Source organism: Colias croceus, chromosome 13 (assembly GCF_905220415.1).
Source record: "Colias croceus chromosome 13, ilColCroc2.1".
In the NCBI taxonomy this organism is placed as follows: Eukaryota; Metazoa; Arthropoda; class Insecta; order Lepidoptera; family Pieridae; genus Colias; species Colias croceus.
The window spans coordinates 6328967-6352024 of NC_059549.1; the positions used below are offsets into that span (position 1 = coordinate 6328967).

General features: G+C 31.8%; 1 protein-coding gene and 1 long non-coding RNA gene across 3 annotated transcripts in view; one reads left to right on the top strand and one right to left on the bottom strand.

The window, feature by feature from the left end:
• LOC123696980 (monocarboxylate transporter 10-like) overlaps window positions 1-23058 on the top strand; it is a 97290-nt gene that overhangs the window by 12669 nt on the left and 61563 nt on the right. For both annotated transcript variants that reach the window (XM_045643384.1, XM_045643385.1), the window contains exons 2-3: window positions 4469-5181; window positions 5279-5511. In XM_045643384.1, coding sequence (XP_045499340.1) covers window positions 4550-5181; window positions 5279-5511 — 865 coding nt within the window. In that variant the 5' untranslated portion in view covers window positions 4469-4549. The remainder of the gene's footprint in view (window positions 1-4468; window positions 5182-5278; window positions 5512-23058) is intronic.
• Window positions 12491-14308, bottom strand: LOC123696983. The gene is made up of 2 exons (XR_006752162.1): window positions 13453-14308; window positions 12491-13365 (listed from the first exon to the last, which is right to left on the bottom strand). It is a non-coding gene; the product is annotated as an uncharacterized LOC123696983 (long non-coding RNA).

Here is a 23058-nt window from a genome sequence, read left to right on the forward strand (position 1 = left end):
TCATGAGGGCTCAAACTATATTTATATCGAAGCTCCAAAGAGCACTTCTAAAGCCGAATGAAATCAGTGTAATAGCATTTATGATTAATGGATGAGTTTGGCAGCGTATTGGATCACGATGCATCACTTGCTGAAAACCACCTCTTGAAATGATAGATTCCATAAATTTATTACCCGCAGTTTATATAGTAATGAATCAAATTGAATGCAAATTCTAGTAATTAATGGTTTACTTATCGGCTCATGCAATTTGTGTATCAATTTTCAATCGTATTATTTGATTTTCATTTAAGCTTTCAAATATAATGTTTCTGAGTAACGAACTGAAACTGAACGTCCCACGTTTTCAACCCACGCCTGTAACCAGTTTATTGTTAAGGTAACAAGGGGATTTACTATTGGTAGTCTGTGAATTATATTATCCTTTGTATAATGATGCAAAAAACGGGAAATGCATTTTTGCAGTCATATATTGATTCACAAGCAAAGAATTGGAAAATAAAGAATTGCAAATGTTTTATAGTAATTTATATCATTCGATTCACGTTCGTTAAGAAAATTACTTCAGTTATATACGAAATATGCCAACATAGATAAGCATAACATAGATATCATGGTTAGAATTTAATAAAACTAAATAATCAATGCTTTATGTGATTATTACAAAAAATAATAAGTATGTTGTGAAAATATGTAAATACAATTTTAGTACATTATTATATAAATTACTAGCGGTCCGCCCCGGCTTCGCCCGTGGTACATATTCACGTTTTCTCAACATAAGAACCATCCTCGTACTTCAAGGAATATAATAAAAAAAGAATTAAAGAAATCGGTTTAGCTGTTCTAAAGTTATGCGCTTACCAACACATTTTGGGATTCATTTTTATATATAAACTAGCGGTCCGCCCCGGCTTCGCCCGTGGTACATGTTTACGTTTTCTCTACATAAGAACCATCCTCGTACTTCAAGGAATATAATAAAAAAAGAATTATCGAAATCGGTTCAGCCGTTCTCGAGTTATGGAATTACAACGAAAAGTGGCATTGATTTTTATATATTAGATTATAGAGCCATTGCCAAGAGTTCAAACTGCGGTAGAGTAAATGAAATATCATAGAAGGGTCTCATTTTTTCAAACATTTCTGTAAGCATTGTTGAACTTCTTATTTATAACACCTACGAACGCAGAAATTAGTCGAAATAATTAATACAATTTTTATAATCTTTACTATTTTATAAACTTTATTGTATTTTCCTTGGCTCTTAATCATTATAGCATTGAAAAATATCATCAATATCGTGAAATAACATATTGTGTGTGCTTAACCAAGCAGAATCATTAATCGAATGATTCAGCAACAATTAGAGTTTAGTTAGGTAACATTGTAATCACATTGTTACGAGCTGAGTTTCACACAAATCGACCTTTCTAGAATTCTCTACAAGATTGTCAATGAATTTTATTTACTAAGGTTCCGTTGTCAGTCCATCCATTTGTATTTTTTTATAGCAGTGATGTCGATTGTAATCTTTATTCACCAATTAGAATTATTATCAATCTAAATCGTCCTTTTCAAAGTTAATGCGTCTTTTTTTACTTATAATATTGTAGACACTAGAAGTCAGATGCGTGCTGTAGTTACATTTTTCTTGTCAGTAATTTTGCATGAATGCTCATTGAATGCAATTTAACTGAATACTAATTTCATAAAGACTATCTTTCTTCACAGAGAAATGTTGAATTACAGACAGTGAAAAGTATTTTCCTGTCTCATGTTTCACAGACACTGAACAAAACATTCGATTTATTGTAATACCTAAGTAGATAATGTACATTTAATAAACAATATTTTACTTATGTATTAAGAATATTGTTCTTTCAATTCAAGCTAAAAGAGCTACAGGATAAACATCTCGGAAAGCTCGTAACATTTCCTTAAATATATTTTAATTAGCCTCAAGGATTGAAGCTTGTTATCTTAAAGAGCGCGCCCACGTAAGTCTAAATCTATTGCAGTTGCATTAGAGATACGATTTATTTACTGACTTACATTTATATAAAGTGTTAGCACTTTTGCCTTCTACCTACTTTATGACTACTTTCAAATCAACTAAATATTTTTAGGCATAGACAACAATAAAAATACTATATATAAATATTTTTGGTTTTCAAATCATTCTTGTATAACCTATCAAATAGTGTCTTTGATAATTCCACTAATCCATATTAAAAGAAAAAGACTCGGAAATAAATTCGGTCCCAAAAATAAATTTAGGGTAGAAGTAATAATTTTCTCATTGACATCGTTTCTATTTGAGTATAAAAAATTAATCACAGACAGAATGTCACTGCGGGAAACAGGCCGTTTTTCCGGCATAATAAATAGCTCTCTACGAACGAACGAATTAGCGGCAATCTCATTAACATTACTCTTTTATTCTGAGTAGGTACATGATTGATGATAATCTAAAAAAAATCTCGTATCCAAATAACAATTCACAAAAATTATACCAAAAAAAACCTGACTAAATGTTATCGGGATTAATTCGTTTTATTTTTAAGTGCGAACACTTATTTTAAGTTCTTAATGCTGTTGTTTATATACAATACGGTTTAATACTTAATAAGGTTTGAAAAGCGAAAACCAGTCGTTATTATTTTATCATTAAACCCATTATTTTTACATTCACTTTTATAGCTTTTCGTGGATCGAAAGCATTTTTAATTTCTCCACATACACCTCATAATGGTTTCGTTTTACAAAAACATAATTCGATGAAACTTTATTAAAAGCGGTTGACGAGAAAGAATTCGATCCTGACCAATTAAAAGATGCATTATCTTATCAGTTTTGAATCAACATTTCTCAAGCGAACATCATCGACATATACATTGCAATGGCACTCCAAGGTACATAGTACCTACAATTTCTTTGTCAATTTTATTAATTAAATGTGATATGAAAGCTCCATATTTATTTTAATGCATATTTCACGTTCCAGCCAACACAACGATTGCTTATGTGTATTAATTATCGTATTTACTAGTAGATAGTAAAAACCATATTATCTGAAAATATGGCTGAAATAAAAATAAAACAGAGGACACAAAATATATTTTAATCCACCAATGGAACAATCTCATTAAAGCCTTCAATTAAAATTTCATTTATATAATGCATAAATTCGTTTTAAACAGCAATATTTCATGTTTCTTTGACATCTTCACCAGCATTTCATTTTTTAACATTTTTCACCGTGAAACATTTTTAAAAAGAACACATAATAGCCCAGGACTTAATGTAATTGTAAATAGTCTAGTAAACTGTACCTGAAGTGTGTTCATACTGTTTAATGCATAACTTAGCATACAAATTGCATTTTGGGAGAGTTCACAGAATGTCCAGACGCAATATTAATAAACATTAAACAATAATCGTCCAAAGCGTTTACGGAGAAAAAAACGTAATCCCAAGCATCTTGAGATAACAGAATAGATTAGATTTTCAATTATCTGAGGTAATGCGACAATAAAAGAATCTGCGAATGTAATTACGGACGAATTGGATGACGTCTGAAAACTTCTCAGTGTAAATAGACATGATGCATTCAAACCTTTCACATATCTCTATCTAGAAATTGACATTTCACAATCTGTTATTCACATCGCCGGTGTTAGTTTTAATACTTTTCTAAAGATGTCTGCTCTGCCAACAGGGTTTCCATCTTTGTTTGGGAATTATATCTTGAAAGTATTGTGTCATCTTTTCAACGTAAATTCGCCGTCATGCGGAGTTTAGATCTTTAAAAGTTTAAACAGTTCCTTTAGAATACAACTTAGTTTCTTACATTATTTTTATTATCGTGAAAGTTATACTAACATCAAATATTTAAAAAAAGATTTAAAACTGTGTTATATAATTTCTACAGTGCACAGTTCAACAGAGGTTTTTACCTAAAACACAATATCCTAAAAGCTCAAACTACATACAGGGCAGTACATACTTTTAACTTAATCACGTCAATGAAAATTGTAGAAAATAAACAAAATAATAACGATAACAATATTATAAGGGATGAAGTAAATCCCTCTTTACCTTATGCGAATATTTTCTTACCTAATCTCACGAATCTACGGGCCCAACACGTAATTGATCGCATTTTCCCTAAACTACATTAACATAAGCAGCATTTAGTATTACCATTGTAACATGAATTATTCATATAATGATATTTTGGAATAAATTTTACAAAGGAAATAGGCACTTTGATATTGCGAATATAAATACCTATAGTTGACTATCATATCGATAAATACTGTTCAATGCATTGGCATACTGCATTTATGTTTGAAATTATTTGCTCTGTCAGAGTTAGAGCAAGCTATAATAAGCAACAAATAGGCTCATATTTACTGAATTACTATTGAATACAATTCGCATTCACCAAATCTGTTTGTTGCAGGAAACAACAAAAGGAAAATGTGAATGACCCATAGCCGCAAAAATTGCGTTTAAAAAATGTGTTCACCTAATATAAGTGACAATGACTCTTCGTCGGTGTGACAGCTTGCCCACGCGACTACGGGAGGCTCCTGTCCCGAGCCCCGACAATACTCGACCCTCCGCTAATAAAATATCTGACTCGAACACCGTCCCAAATTTCAAAGACACGCTCGTACGGGATGAAGTTATAGCCACTTGGAAATCCCTACACACAGACGTAAACCAAATAAAAAATGGCCATCCCAAAAATGATTTGCCATGCGATGATATGGTTAAAATGGAATCTAATGAGCACAGAATTCACACATACAATAATAGACGACAGAAAAAGATTACTTATGACAATAAACATATATCAATCGCGTGTCAAGACGTCGATCGTAGCTCATCTTTTCCACTGGACGTGGGCCAAAGATGTCCAAATGATAGACGGGCGAGTACGGTCCGCAGACGGACCTTACTGGAACGACTTCTCTCCTGGCGCACTCCAGAGTGCGACTGTCAAGGACGCTGCGTGGCCAAAGCTCGACAAACGAAGCCTCGGACTTCTATCCTTTGCACATGTGGAGTCACAAACGCGAATGTCGCGAACAAACAGAACAATTTTGCGGAACGCGGTCGCTCCAAAAGTGTCGGTTATGAAGTAACCCGTGAGATAACACAATTCCGGCGGTTAGTGCAGTGTTTATGTAACCCATACTTGACTTAGCTGTTGAGTAATCTTAGCGGTTAAGTCAGGTATTGTTTAATTTAATGTGTGGTGTATTAGGTGCGCTAGTGCGGGTGCTACTGTAGGCGCTGAGACGGCGACGGCGCTGCGGGCTCGCGCCGCTCTCACGCTTGCGAGACGGTACTACCCTGAAGGTGGATGGGGCTGGACTATCACCGTCGTTGGAACGATAGTGCAAATCCTATCGCACGGCCTGCAACTTGGTGGCGGCACGGGTGCTATTGCATGTACCGCTTCTATCAAATATCATGTGCCTCCTCTTTATAGTTATGGTGAGTTATTTTGTTTATATTTATAGCATTTTTACCATCGAAGAATTTTTTTTTATCTAACTCTATGAATGACCTATTTAGTTATAAACTTTAAGGGATAATACCCAGTAAATTAATTAAATACTCTATTTATAACAGAAAATCCTCCTGTAAGTCAAACCATCACAATAAAACGAGATAAAATGCAAAGTTATACAAACTTGATACAAACAATAAGCTGGAGTTCAAGTAATAATTCACAAATTCAAAGGCTTCGTATTATTATTATACCACATTATTCATTCATGCTTCAAAAGATTCTTTGGTCGTAACAGTGACTTGAGAAAAAGTTAGTTTGGTATTAAAAAGTTGGCGCTAAAAGATAACATTTAAACAAATTGGGAACTAACAATACCAAAACGTCATGCTAGGCGTCAAAAATAACGTTCTAATAATCACTTTGATCTTTTTTCGTGTAGTTGGTTGGTTGAGCCAAATTTATTTAGTACGCAGCCAAAATTTGAACAAAATAAAACGATACTGTTTTGAACGCAACGGTGCGGTGGAAATAAAAAAGCGGATATCGTTTAAAATATCAGAACTGCAGAACATTTCTTTAAAATGTTCAAGGTTTTACGGTAAGGATAACCTACTCCAATTCGAGATAACAGGATCCCGTCCCTAATGAATTTGATAAGATTAATTATCTGCCAATCAATGAGGCATTTTCGGTGTCCGCACTTTTTGCTTTAAATTTCTTGTAATGATTATCGATTGGTCAATCGAATAATTTGTAAATAAATTACGTACTTAGTATCGATATGGCGAATGCATGAAAAATCAAACGAGTTTATAATATGCAAACTGCACTGCATTTAGCACAGATTTTATTTTACAGTCTTTTTATGTACAGTTTTTAATAAAAAATTATTCAATTTTACTGCTACAATTTCTTAAACGGGTATATTTATAGCTTAGTTTTTAACAATACAAACGTAATTTACGAGACTAATTTTATCGATGATTTATACAAATAACCTAGAAGTGAAAAAATATAGATACTGGCCGAATTGACAACCTCCTCCTTTTTTTTGAAGTCGGTTAAAAAGGACTACAACGCAGTACTACAATGCATAAATCAAGAAGATCTGTGGCTCCCTCACTGAGTTAATTGAGGCAAAAATAATAAACAGAAACTTTCAAAGATTTATATTGATGGATAACCGCTGCGATGAAGTTATGGAGTCGCCGACCTTTTTACCAATATCTCGCAAACAATGAAAATTGTTTAATAATAATGAAGTAACATGCTGTTTAATGAAATTTATTGATACTTACATGGCTGAGTTTATACGAGATTTTTGTACGAACCAGTGCCGAAAGTTATAAAATGGTAATAGCGACATCTTTAAATGTTTTTGCTCGCAAAAATGTCGTTTTTGATTTTAAACAATTTTGTTTCTTTGAGAAAGGTGACGAGCTGGAAATCCTGTACTTAGCTTATCTGGAGGAACATTATTTACGATTTGCATTTTAAGTATTTGTTTACAGACGATATTTCATACGTAGGTGCATGTAAAATATTCGTCCTTGACTTTCATGATCTTCAGAAGAATAGTTGAAACTTAGTTGATAATAATATATATTTTTGTACAATGAATGTCATCTACTGATTTTAGACGTTGAAGGAAAAAAGGGAACTTTTAGATTGATTGCATTAAATATTTCTTTACTTAATTAACAGATACCTAAACTACTACAACTACTAAAATTATGATTGATAATAATATATATTTTACGTGTTATTTCAGTGTCCATTAAATTAATATTTCCAAAAAACATTCAAGACTATGCATAATTAAATTATTGCAGTAAAATAATTCCTTGTTTTTATATCATTAGATATCATGACTTTATTTCGTACAAGTCAATTATTTTATTCGTCAATTTAAGATACTTATTCTTTGTAACAAAGATGTATAAAATAGAACTCATCGAGTTTCGTTATTCCGATATTTTTCTTAGAAGTATCAAAGTCTACTTAATACTTAGGTGCTCGAATCCATGTGTTCTCTAGAGTAGCTTGTTAAATCCTGTATGTAAACATCTACTTAATTATTATGTACCCACTTTAATTTTTAATACTTGACATCGTGAACTATTTTCTTGCCAAGATTTTTACATAGTATGAATACTCATTACTAATTCTAGCGAAAATTCATCTTGCCAATCAGTCAATCGACATGGACACCGAAAATTAACACAAGCTGTGTTAAAAACGTAAAGTACTAGTTCATTCGAGACATTAATGGTATAACTATCTCCACATTACATTAGCTAAAAGAACGAAGTTATATTATTCCAAAATCTTATAAAACATTTTGCGAAAATAAATAACATCACATCTCGAAGGGTGTAAATTCCTCGCATTTGATATTTTCAACACATGTTAAAAAGTATACCGTATCTTGCATATAAATCAAAATGCCAATAACACCGCATTACACTGTCTGCGAAATATTGAAAACGTGACATGATTTTCTTTAGATAATTCATAGACAACATTTATCATTTTTGATTTTATTAAGATATTTTAAAGAGATTTGATTTGGGAATAAACCCAGCAATTTGTACCAATCTCAGACGTTTTAGGTTTTTCGCCTATGCATGACGTGTGAATGTGAGCATGTTTAATACGTTATATAGATGTGAAAGTCTTCGTTTTTCGTTAATAAATAATATGATGTACTGACTTATATTTATACTTATATTAATTGCACTTCGTTTAATTGGCACGAAGGTAAGGTCTTTCTCATGAATAAATTAAGTTCACAGTGATATTATGTACTAAATATTAAAGTTTCTACTTATGTAGAGATACTCTTAACACTAAGATAAAGGATTAAACGAGACACTCACAAAAGCGCACCAGTATAAAGTAAATTTTGATATAACAATATTTCTAACAAAAAATATCAAAGCAATGTTACCACATGTAAGTGTAACTCAAATCCTAGTTTGCAACTTATAAGTATGGGTTGACATGTTCTCAGTGTTTCTGTCAGAGAGAAAGAAAGTGTCAAAAATCTGGAGCTTGCCAAGAAAGTTTCACCAGACACATATTACACTATCTCTGTTATAAAAATGTGTATGCATCTTTTTGTTTATCATTATTCATAATATATTGAGTAGATTTAATTTACATGGAATTTAGATAGTCTTTTTTTACTACTTATTTAAACATTAAAATTTAATCAATCTAGACGATTTGTACAAGACTTCAAACAAACGATTCCTTTGAACAAATAACGTTGTAACGTAATTATGATAGAATTTATCAAACACCGGCCGAAATGTAATGAAATTGTAGAAATTTAATTTTATAAGCATACCTATCTAAAAATACTACAGTTATATATTGTTTAGTCCTAAGAATATTTATATTTGTCCCAGTCTTAAGTAAAATGTTTCAAACTCAAAAATATAGTCACGATTTTTGCGCCATAGTGTAACAGAAGATAGCAATCGCTGGTTTTATATTTTAGATTTCATATTTTTGGTATTCCAAAGAATTAGCCAAAATTTATATTTATATTTATTTACGAAACATACTTATTTTTCGAACTCTTGTAGGAACAGGTACCTAATTAATAAATATATTTAATCATTCATATAAAAAATAAAGTATTACAAGATTTTGTCTAAAATTACCCAGTGAAATTCATAGCAAAGCTCATAATCCCACACTAGGCCGGGTATTTCATCATTTCTAAACCGCTTGTTTCCTTGATTTATGAATCGTTGAATACACTCTCAGCTGATTACCTTATGTAGTGCTAACGACCAACTATTCATAAAAGGTATTTTGGTGGCACAAAATAAATTCATACGCAAAACAGAAGCGTTGCCAACCACTTGATTTGATTGACGTCGGAAAATATGAATCCGCTTTATTTCGTTATAAAGTAAAACAACCACTCCAAACGTATTGTTCAAAAACGATTGGTAGTTCATACATTTTAATTTACTATCATTATTATATTCCTCTTCAATTAGGTTGATGATTAATTAATTAATATCAAAATAATTGTTTTAAACTGATAAAATGAAACGAAATGTTCACATTCATTTGTTGGATGACTATACAGATACACAATCTGTCAGAAGTGTTTGAATAGACTTTGAAGTTTCAAAAACATACACACTTTGATTTACGAAACATTTAGTTGATAAAATATAGACTTATTTTAGTTTACACTACGGAGCTAATTTTAAATTCTAGTTATATTTATTTAAACTGTTAATATTGTAATTTTGTGGGAGTCGGTGCCCGTTTGCAGTCCTTACTTGTAATAACATAAAAATGTCAAATGTCTGCCTGATTGCCTTCATTTGATATGAATCGATAGAGGCATGATAGCGATATATCATGACTCTTGTCCGACTAAAGGAAAATCCTAAGAACGAGTTTAATACTACATTAGTTGACACACTTCTGTGAATTTACATCATCTTTGACATTAATGGTGCCTATGATTAAACTACTTACATAGTCAATTAGGCACAGCTTATTAAGGTTTTATGCTAAATATTTATATGGCATAATCTTGGATTACTTTTTAACATTCGTGCAATTAAAATGTTTCAACTATCTTTGATCGGAGTTATGTTATCGCAAGAAGTGGTTAGACGCATGTAATATTGGTGTATAATATTTACCTAACAAAAACATTTTTAATTTCTATGTTCTTTTTCTCTTTTTGTTTTAGGTATATCTGCCTTTTGATTGTCCTCGGTATATTAATGTTAATTACTCTGCTAGCTGAAATTTTGTATGTAAGCTAGTATTAGCACACAAACAACAAAAAAATTATAAAACTTTTAACTTTCATCCCCAAACCCCTTAAACTAGGGGATGGGAGTTTGTATGAGACCTGTAATTTTAAATTAAATTTTGATGACGCTAGAGGTATAATCTAATAATCTAAAACTTGGTTCCCCTAGATATATATAGGTACTCCTTGTTAAAAAAAAATTAAAAATTTAATCGACATATATTCAGACATATACTTCAGATCAGATCATATAATTAATATGAATGAATAGAAGTGTTGCGAACGTCTCCTGCCTCTTACGTCCACACAGTAGCTAAAAATAAAAAAAAATGTCCTTGACAAGAGAGTGGGCTATAAAAAAGGCGTCTCTGATGTGCAAAAAATACACCCCAAAAAAAGAAGAAAAAAAAAAAAAAAAAATTTGTTACAAACAACTTACAAAAATAAAATGAAATCCCACCAAAAACATTTTCGTTCGTTACTACAAGAACTATTGTATAACACAAAAGTAATGACCAGTGAATTAATTTTTCACCTTACGCCGATGTGAATGTAGCGAAATGGCCAAGCCACATATTTTGACTAAGGTGTAGAGTTTGTGAAGTTAGGCCCTGTAGAGTTAGGGCGTGTAGTGTTAGAAGCTTGGCTCTACATGAGATCTGATAACTTTTTGACAGTGCGAGTCATATGGGCTCGTCTTGGCAACATTTTACATGAAAATGTTTTTGGTGGGATAATACTTACGTTACATTACGATTTACGTCTAACATTTACAATACAATTTACATAGGTAATTCGTGCCCAAATTGCTCAAAGGTGACGAAATATGGCTTAACTATCCTACCTGCTCTCTGTTTACAGATTTTAGAAAATATTTTATCTAATAGAACCCACAGGTATTCGTTTTATAAAATTAACTAAATCCTACGCCATATCCCGGCGCGGCCTAAGATGATCCCTATGACAGTTCGTCTTAGTGATTGCTCGTATGATGGATCGTGTCGATACTTTACTATTTTATAGGCAAAGGCGTGGTTTGCATTCAGCCACGTCGGTAAACATGTTTTTACAAATATTATAAAATGAATTTTTAACGTCTATTATGTAAACGAAACGGTAAGTAAAATCACTGAAAAAACGTGACGGCTATAAATAAACAAGTTGCTGCTATTTACAACCGAGTAACTTGCTTCGGAGGGAGCCTGCAAAGTTTGTTGCTAAAATTATACAAGTCAACTTTGTTAACGTATGTTGGTAATATAAACCCACTAAGCTGGTCAAAAAATACGTATTAAAGGTTTGTTGCTTTTAACCTATTCACTCAGTAAATATAACTTACCTACTTACTATAGTGAATCGCGTTACTCTGTTAACAATACCCAACGTGCTCTGTTGTTTTTAGCAAAGTTGTTTCGTAAAAATAGCTAAGTAACACGATAATGTTAATCATATTTATTGGGTAGGGACAGCCAATCTACTTTGTTACTTCTACTCAATTGAAAATTTGTATACGTAGCCAAGTTACTGGGTACTGTCAATCGTGTTCATTGGTTAGCTATAACTAAATATACTCTGTTCTTTCTAGTCAATTAAGATTGGTATATTTAGCCAAGTTACTTTGTATTCTTAGGCGGGTTTATTAGGTAACCATAGCTAAAATACTTTGTTGCAAGTACTAATTCAAACGACACATATTAAGCTATATATTTTCAGTATAAGCTGACCTGTGAATGTTTGTAAAACCTATACAAGGTGTAACAGAAAGGGGATATACACATCCGAACAGGGCGTGATGCACTGATGAAACTGAACAACGTTTCCCAAGGAAAATGGGTCGAAAGATGAAAAAAAAATTAAACCTCTCCATTATTTTCATCTTTTGACCTTATGTTCTTTGGGAAAATTGTTCAGTTTCATCAGTAGGTACATCACGCCCTGCTTAGATGTGTAACCCCTTTCTGTTACACCCTGTATGCAATGTGAAGTCAGCTCATACTGAAAATATTTACCTAGTTCGATATGTTGTCATTTGTACCATTATTAGTGCAGGGGGCAAAATTTTGGCATGTCGGAAAAAAAGCCAATGAAACGTTCATGTAGAAAAATAACACTCATTTTGCCGACACACCAAAAACTTATAAGAAACTGAAAGAAAATTATGCACATTAATGAAATTAGCTTTATTCAGTACACGATACAATCATTTCAAGTAACATACTACTTACACTTAGATACTACTACTTTTAAAAATAGAACACAATTCACAATGTCAAGAAACAATAACTATTTTGTGTTTTAATTTTCACAATAATAGGGTTACATATAAATCATGAGTAAACTTTTAAGGAATGACTCACACTACGAACCTGAACAACTTTAATTAGGTCTATACCTAATCCAACGCCAAATCCAACATCGTAAAAGAAATATCAGCTGTTTCATATACAAAAGTGGAATTATCTACTCTGCCAAAATCTACGGAACAGCTGATTTTATTTCGCGATGTTGGAGTTTGTTCTATAATGAAAGTGGTTTAGGTTTGTTAACATAAAAACAAACAACGATTATGGTAATGTAAGCAAGTTACTACATCTAAATATTGTACTTATATGTATTTGATAAGTCAAAAGTTTAGGCAAAAACTATAGAATAAGTTAGGAGAATAAGTAATCATTTTGATCTAATAATTTTATTACAACCCAACAAGTAAAACCGTTATTTTAAACATTTGAATTTATTCTCATTGAAACATAATTCACATTCGTCGTCGGGAAAATGATCATAAATGCTAAAACTTAAACATTTTTTGCACCAAAAAAAATTAAAGTACAATAAGCTCTTTACATATTATTATATGGGAACTATATCCTACCTAATGTAATTTTCTAAAGTTATACTTAGGTATTTAATAAAGTAATAAGTATATGACAATATCTTGCTTGATCAGAAGTAACTTACTAATTCAAATATTTTTGGCTTGATTGTGGGGAAGCTTTCAGTGATATAATATTGTCCTTTGGTTTTCACAATCTTTTTCTAGCTGTAAAAAATAAAAAAAACCTGAGTAAATTTTATACAAAAGTAATTAAACTAAAGCAGACAAAAAATTCAAAAAAATTGAACTCACCAGAAGATATCCTTTGGGTTTTTTAAGAGCCGCATATTCATTGTATTGAGGTATTGGAGCTATAGTTAACTATTTTGCAGCAATTAGCTTCGTCTCTGTAGAGTCTTGCCACTTTAGTTCTACGGCTGTCCATGGCTGTTTTTGAGCCCTAATAGTTTGTCTTCTGCATCTTGCTCTTCTATAATAGTTTGAATTAAAATGATGATGAAAAGTTTTTAATGTAAATTTGAATCTGCCTTGTAGGTGCTGAGGCGGCGCTTCAACAGACACGTTCGTCACTCGACTATGATTTGATAGAAATGGCTGACTTTGCGGGCTACGCAGCCAATTCCTTGTTTCATTTTTATCAAGTTACTCGGTCAAAAATAGTATTCGCTCCATTGTTAATTGCCGAGCTGTGCTTATCTCCCAATAGATAAGTTACTTGTTTGTTTTTAAGTAAGAAACACGGTAATATGCATCATAGAAAGTTATTTAATTTTAGCCAAATAATATTATGTCTAAATTTAAATGATTTACTTGTCATTCAATCATTATGTAAGCTTGTTTATTTTTTAACCGAACTCTGTGTAAATAGTAGCCAACTATGGTTAAGTCTAAAATTAAATAACTTGCTTATCATTAAATAATAACGTAAGCTTGTCTATTTTGAACCTAATTCGGTAAAGGTAATATTGACCGAGTCGGTAATTTTGAAATAAATAAGTACTTTTTTAATAATAGCCAAGAATATTTAGCAATACTTGCTTGTATAATACTAGCAAAGCTTTAATGCATATTTTAAATATGTCTTAATTGAATGCAGCAGAATAATTTTTAACCGAGCTAAATTGGTACTTTGCTAAAGAAAATTTTTCTCAGTGATGAAAGTTTTCCAAAACATAAAAATACACCTTATCATTTTCTCGTAATTTTTAACCCGTTTAACACAGTGTATATTATTTTATCATGAAAATGGAATCCCCCATTTAATTTTTCTAAAAAACTTATATTATCATAGGTAAGTAAATTAACGCGAACGGTAATTATTAATTAAGTATGCTGCGATCTTCTGTTCCACTCAATAGTGAATGAACTATAGCTTAAGCATGGAAAAAATGTGAACTCGTTTCCATTATCGAAATTTGGTTATTACTTTCCGCACTAGTCGATAAATGCCAACGATGTAAGTTTTGAAGGACGTAAACGTAAAGTCAGATTGATATAATTTCTCGTAAATGATAAGAATTGTTATAATTCCAACGGAATATCATTGTATTAGGATAAAGCTACGTAAAAATTAATAAATGCCATTTTTAGACGCCTCCAATACGTTTCTAATTTAATGGTGACGCCATTCCAAGTTTCTCTCTTGAGAATAACTGTCAGTGTCATAGGGATCATCTTAGGCCGCGCCGGGTATAATTAATACATGTAAGTTCATACACAAGCCTTTTGCAAAGTCATTTTGCGTAGCTTCTGTGTCGTGTTAATGCTATTTTTGGAAGAGATTATTATCCCTATGTAAATACAGTCGGTACGGCATATTTTGATAGGGAAATTGTTTTCGAGATTATTTACATACATCAATCGACATTGTAACTATTGTTTGGTGTATAGTGATTACTGTTGGTAATATTCATAAATATTTACCCTAGCGTTTTATAACGATCAAACAAAATAGGTTCGGATATATAAATTATAAGGCTATTTTGAAGCACCTACTGGCGCATAAATAAGTGGAAATAAACGTCAAGTAATTAATAATAGACGAAAATTAACCACCTAACTGTTTACACAGCTTGAATCAGCAGGCTGTTATCAATTCTTTAAGGTATTGTTTGTACTAAGAAAAAGAATAAGCACGTATGAAGACCTGTTTAGAATCTTGAACGAGAAATGTAATGGTACATAACGACAACAAACGGAACATGAATACCACATTATGGCTCGAACACCTGTTTTAAATATAGATGCTATCTATGTAAATATCTAATAATAAAAATTGCAATCCTTTATACATCGTAGCCTTGTGTTAGAACGTTTGTGGAATGGTTTCTCTATAGAAGCGTTATATTATAATCACGCAATAGAAAATTGTTCACATATAACGTAATTTTGTTTATCTCTTATTATTTCCTTACTTGTAAATGTTTTAGGGATAAAAGGGTTAATATAGGCCTGCGATACTTCGCCATGAGGAATATTTCTCGAACGTCTTCGTCTATTAGGTACCGGTATTGTTAAATGTAGAGATAAAAAATCATGCGGAAAATAAACTGCATAAATACATTACCTCCTTGTTCTGCATTAAGAAATGTAATTTCAGTTACTCTTTAATAATTATTTAATAAGTAATAGATTATTTAATTGTATATACAATTCAATAGTTGAAATATTTCTTTTGTATACTAATAGCTCAGTTTAAACAACATAGAAATTGTTATACATTGCTTGTATACAACACTCGAGTAAAACAAAACTAACAAGGTATAAAGATAATAACTAAGAGTTAGAAGCTTTAAAAAGTACTCTAGAGGTTTTACAAACGATAAGTATAAGTTTCGCCATATAATATTATCTTTTATTACTTTGCATATTATGTATGAATATAATCCAGGCTTCAGCTACCAACTTCTCAATGCGCATAAATTTCACGGAACTTTGTTTCCCTGTTCAACAAATACTCAATATTGTATCACCGCCGCGCCGTAAAGCTTTGCTTATCATTGTAGTTCACATTTTAATATGAAGAACAATGCAATGGACTTTGTCTTGTTTTCATAACAAGATTGGACACTAGGTCGTAGTTTTACCTGTCTATAGAGTCGCAATTTGTAACGACAAAATATAGCGGGTGTAGTTATGTAATATCCTTTCAGGCTCTCAAATGAAAGAAAAGCGGTCCATTGTTAGTTTAATTAGCACCCATTCTTGCTCCACTATTGAGATAATGTGCAGGCTTATTCTGAATAAAAATACATTGAACAAAATAAAAGTTTCAAGAGTTAACTCCTTAGACCGTATCAGGGAGGATTTATAAGAACATCATTGTGCCGTTATTCTGCTTCAATTTTTGACCATTTCTGGACATTTCAAGAAATGACGCCCATAATCCCAAAAAAAAAAACAAAAGATCTTAATGCAAAGATAAAACATTGCGGCTCAGCCCCCCTAGACAAGTGGCTTTCTATTAGCGTAACGTTTGATAGAATAGATTATGAATGTATGAGATTGACGTAAGCTTTCGATACATTTATCTACAGCTTATGTCAATCTCATACATTCATAATCTATTCTATTAAACGTTACGCTAAACGAAAGCCACTTGTCTAACCCCCTGCTTATTTTAAATGACAAAATGATGCCATCGTTCTTTTTCTGCAATTTGTCAAAAAATAAAATTTCCATACTTATCATTAAGAAAACTCTATTACATAATTTATCTTAACACGTTCACTGCGGCACAGAAATATCTGTACTTTCCATTACTGCGTTACGGGTCGTTTTAAACCTTGTCCTATACCAGAGATTGTGGCGGCACGAGGCATATTAAACCCCACCGCCCGTAGGAGACCAAAATCGTTTTTTTGGCGCCAAATAAGACAAAGTGTGCGGCTTTTGTCGTGATTATTATTAACAATGAGTTCATTAACCTAAATCTACCGTCGCCCGTGGTTAGATTAGTTAGTTTAGATTCTAGGGGTAAAATAAAATGTGGGGTCTGATGTACCCCATACCGCACTGAACAATAGCAGTTTTTCATATAATTTAGTGATGGGAAAAGAAATATCGATTTTATTTAATTGTATTTATTTATCAAACTTATGGATGTTTTTCATTAAAACAGGCCAAACAATAGGTAATATTGTTTGCAACCAGTGCATTCTGTGAGAATTTTCTTTACTTTTTTGTCAGCCTCACGACTTGTTAAGAAGGTGCGGAGTTTTTAGTAACAACCTACACGTCTCCTCTTCTTTGATCCCTTTAAGAGATGATATGCCTTGTTTGTTGGCTTGTTGACTTGGGCAAGAGTTAAATTTTGATGAGCCATACACCGATTGCCGGGTGTTTTGATTCAATGAATAAACACACTAATAGTAATCATGATTATCAACCTATTTGAAGAAACTTACTCAACATGTCACATTCACGTTTCTATTAACGATATTTATTATAACGAGTAGTTAGGATGTTTGTAAATTACCTGTATCTACATTCAAGTCATTCTTTGTAAAAGCTTCAATAAGTTGTTCCACAAATAGTCTCGAATGCGTTGCACAACACTAACCACGTGAGCTAGCATAGGGTGCGGTACGAGGTGCGCGGTGGTACGAGGTGTTCGCAACCTCGTTCCGCACTGTGTTAGAATTTTTATTTGTTCAGTGCGGCACGAGGTCTAAGAAACCCGGTATTAAGGTCGGTATACCATTAAACTAGGAATCAATAGCACATCTCAGATATATAGATATCACTTTCCTACACTGAACCAGATGGAAGTTATGCCTCCCGCACGACAGAGAAGTTTACGTTTTTTCCTACCGCTATAACGACGAGACACGGACAGGGTGTTTCAAGCCCTGTTTCGCAGCTAACGTGTTAATAGAAGCGTTAATATGCACTCGTAATAACAGTGATGGTCATTGAAATGGAATTCGCATATTATTATTAATAACGCGTGGCTTATACGAGGAATTTAAAGTTGAACCGTTTTCATTAAGTTATGGAATCGAGGGCAAATACACGGATATATGCAGAGCTGATATTGTTATAGGATTGTTAGAGTTGGAATGGAAATATTAGATTACATATCTGAATTTCATTTATCATACGTTCTTCTACTTTTTTTTATAGATGCGTAAAATTAGCGACAATACTATTAGAAAAATAGTATGTATAAAATGTGAACAACAATGATAGTTTCGTTGCTATTTTACAAAGGTTAGCAGGAAATTTATGTCATGAAAATTACGTGTTAATTCTTTCACCACAAATTTCCTCTTAACACAAAAAGGATTTGAGGATTTATTACTTAATCATACCATTTAGTGAGTGGGAACAAAAGCGAAAGAAAATAATTAATTGATTAAATGCAAATCCTCGACTGGTCCGAAAATGATTACAGTAAGTGGAAAAGGCGACATAATATAATATGAATACTAAAAATATGAAGTCAGAATTTACATGAAACAAGGCAAAGGTTACGTTCATAAACATTCGTATTACCTAATCAAGACAAGTATATAAGCATCTTCAAATGCTATTGACTTTTTATTCTTTTTATCCAATTATTCTTTTATATCAACTTTTGCCTCTCAATTTCTTACGTAATTAATAAGATCACACGTTGCACTATCATTGTGTGAAGATTGTGTGATATTATATAATCATATATGTTTCCCTAACATTAATATACATTACCTTTATTATACAATCATAGTAGTAAATTTAAAAAGTCAATATTTTTTAAATAAAATGTTAAAATCAATATTTTTTTTAATTAAACAAAATTTTTAAATGTTCTTCCGTGTAATATTTGAGTAACACGATACAAAAATAATCTAATCGAGGTGTATGTAATTATAAAAATAATACTTTCATTATTTCCCAGTAATTTTATACGTCTAATTATGCAATCTCCTTGGTTTTGTTTTACAATAACAGCTACTGTGAACAGCTATCAAAAATATAAACATAAATCGAGGAAATTTTCTTATCAACATCGTAGGCCGTTTAATGTACCTATTTAGGTAAATTAAGGTAAAATGTGGCCATATTATTTTTCATGCAGAATAAATCAACATACAATTTAAAAAGGTATATTTACTCGTTAATATCAAGGTCGTTAATAATACTTCTAAATTTGAACATCCAATTTTAAAATACATTCAAAAATTTGTTTACGTATGTTAACGTTCTAATTAATAGTGCGAAAAATATAAAACCAATGTTTTTGAAATTGGCCAGGCATGTTTGGTTATAGTAAATAGATGTTTTTTGTTTTAGATATGGTGTTGATAGATTTAAAAAAAAACATGTTATAAAATTATTAAATAAATGTACAATATTCTATGAAAAGCAAATTATACTTAACTCATACCTGTAAAATTAGGTTATTAGTAATTAACGAGGTTCGGATTAATTTAATATTAATCTGAACCTCAAAGCAAATTCGTATTGTCGATTGAAATCGTCTTTCCACTGAATACAAACGCGATGAGCTTTTACAAATAAACTATTGACAATGATAAGATAATTGTTTCTATATACTTGAAATAGGCTTTAGTTTCCTAGTAGTCATTCACGATTAACTTAGTGCACTTTTATTGTAATAAGAAACGCCTATTATTATTATTATTTTTATTTAGCTAAGTCGTATATCAATGTTGTTAAAAACAACTCAATGCCAGTACATTAATCAAATGCAAATTACCTACGCCCAAGTGCCTATTTGGAGAGTAATAAGCGGAACCGTCTTGAAATATTTGGAGAAGATTGTCGATATTTCAGTTCGATTCACTTATCAATTCCGGCAATCCAATCAATAAAACTCTCCAAATTTAGGTACTATATAACGTAACATTAACCAAACATGTATAATCGATTCAGTAGTAACAAACTTACTACAAACTAGATTACTCACTTGATTGCATAACTCGATAAATATTCAGCGTTAGAATTTAATTTGCTAACAGACTAACCCTATCAGAACATCGGATGACTAGTGTATGGTGATAAATGATACTATGCGATTAGCTCACTGCTCTAATATCCACTAATGGCACGTGATGTAGCAAATATAGCAGGTTATAAGCTATCTATTCTATTTAGTCAAAATGTACTAGAAGCTCTATTATCTAAATTAATATATAATTACTATTCATCAAATGTGGGGGATTTTATGCTGACCATTGTGGTTTCTAATGTTCTTCTATAATTTCATTTACATTAGTGATAATTTTGAACAGTTTATATTTATCATTAGGTTTATACAATATACATACTTAGATAAAATGATGATAAAATCGTGAGCATTTTGGAATCAATACAAAATTTAATATTAATATACTAGAACGTACACGATCGTGGGGCAGATGCTTTTGACAATCGAACGATTTTTATATTAGGGAGACAGAATACCTTATAATCTTTATAGAGACGATTTTTCACTATTTCTCAAAGATTTTTTTATTATCATATATTATAGTTATGTCACTATCCTTACTATAATAGGTACTATCATACAAAAATGGGTTTGTTTGTTTGTCCTTCTTTCACTTTACTATCTAGAAATCATCTAGGAAGCTAAAGAGTCGTGTAGGCAACTTTATACCGGAATTCCTTTAAATCACGCGGGTGCCAGATGAAATAAAGAATGGTGTATTTGTTTCACACTATACAATATACATATTATGTTTAAATGTTAAAGGACAGTTTTAAAGGACAATTGTTTGACGCCATATCTGTTCAAACAGTATGAGCTTAATCTCGACGTCACGGGTCAAATCCCAGGCGGAACAACTATCTGTGTTAAAGACAATTGCCTCTGAGCTCGCTCTAATGTTTGTTGTCGCATATATATTCATAGTATAATTATTCGGGAAGTAAATAAATTTAAGAACTACATTTAGTTACAAGCTATCAAGCGAGACAATAAAAAGTGAAGTCCCATATCCCCTAGTGGGGTAAGGGGCATATGCATTTTTTATAGATCTGTTTCACTGATCGATTTTCTTTAGGGACAAGTAGGTGACCGAGACCTTTTTTTTTTCTTCGTTTCCACCGGGAATCGATGCCAGGACCACTCGGTGCTACGCTGAGCGCTCATGCATCAACCACTGTACCCAGGAGGCGGTCAATAGCGAGACAATATATTTATGAATAACTAGCGTCTTGCTCGAGCTGCGTGTAGAATTTTTTGGGTTTTCAGAATTTCAATTAATTATTATTGAGTAGCATGATTTTATTTTATAGAAGTATATTATGACACGTGCCTTTTCTATACTACTAGCGGTCCGCCCCGGCTTCGCCCGTGGTACATATTAACGTTTTCTCTACATAAGAACCATCCTCGTACTTCAAGGAATATAATAAAAAAAGAATTATCGAAATCGGTTCAGCCGTTCTCGAGTTATGGAATTACAACGAAAAGTGGCATTGATTTTTATATATTAGACTAGCGGTCCGCCCCGGCTTCGCCCGTGGTACATATTAACGTTTTCTCTACATAAGAACCATCCTCGTACTTCAAGGAATATAATAAAAAAAGAATTATCGAAATCGGTTCAGCCGTTCTCGAGTTATGGAATTACAACGAAAAGTGGCATTGATTTTTATATATTAGAGAAGATAAGCTTGATAATGACTAATCTATTATAAGTTTAGCTGAACTCAAATAAAGTTGGGCATCTATTTGGATAGGATTTTACCATAGTAAGAAGGTTCATTGTATAGTTTTGACCCCAGGCTTATTTAAGTACGGCTCCTAGTAAAAAAAAATACACTAAAAGCCCATTTCTATTCAAAAAGTCAATTCATCAACACAACAACTCCCAAGGGTTAAATAAAATGAATTCTACATGGTTGAATAAATAAGAATAACGTTCTTTTCCAGTTCATATCGCACATATTTGAGTAATGTAAAAGTTGAAAAAAATGAGTTTGAGTGTACTAAAAAGATATGAATCTATGACGATTATTATATCTACCTACTACATAGTACAGAATAATGGTTTAATATAAAGTTTATCGGTCGACTGTTATTATGAACCTTTATCTTATTATTTGAAAGAAGCCAGTCATCAGCCTTACATAATACATAATTGGTAATTAAGCTAATTTCCTTTAAAAAGATATTTAAAAAGGTGGTTTACAATTCAGTTCTTTAAATTAAACAAAAAAATATGTAAGAAAAACTGTCCTCCTTTTTATACACTTTTTATAGAATTTTGCGTACCTAATGTTTGCCATCTTGAATTTGTAATTCAATGCCTTGGCTTAACGCCAGGAGGCTTCAATCAATTTTAGAGTCCTCTGTTTTGTCCACATTTACTTAGCTAATTGATATCTAAACCGGAATTAATCGAGCGAGTCCGTGAAGGAAACAAAAACATAGAGATTATAATTATTATTATTATCTTGTTAAGGGTAGAGTTCGGTGGATATTGCAATGCCAACTGTAATTTGATAAATTATCTTTTATATTCAATCGTTCAATAATTACTGGATAATGTTTAAACGTATACTAGTTATAATTTAATTTTAGGTAATCTGCTTTGAAAATAGGTACTCCATGCTTATATCTCTGTTCAAAAGATGATCAAGTTTAAATACATCATCATCATCATCATGACATTATTAAACTATCCTTTTAAAACTAATAAATTAGGTCCATGACCTGACTGAACTGACTTTTAATAATAAAAGAAAATATCTCATCTCGTATCAAATGCATCGCTGAGACTTGTGAGCATAAGTCAAAGTAAACAAGACCGATGTTATATTAAATTTGTATTTGAGAAATAAATAGAATATATTCAGTATACAGTATATATCCCACAATCCGTTTACGCCTGATCTGAGATGAATCTCTTAAGACCGCTATAAATTTCCCCTCAAAAGCTAAGG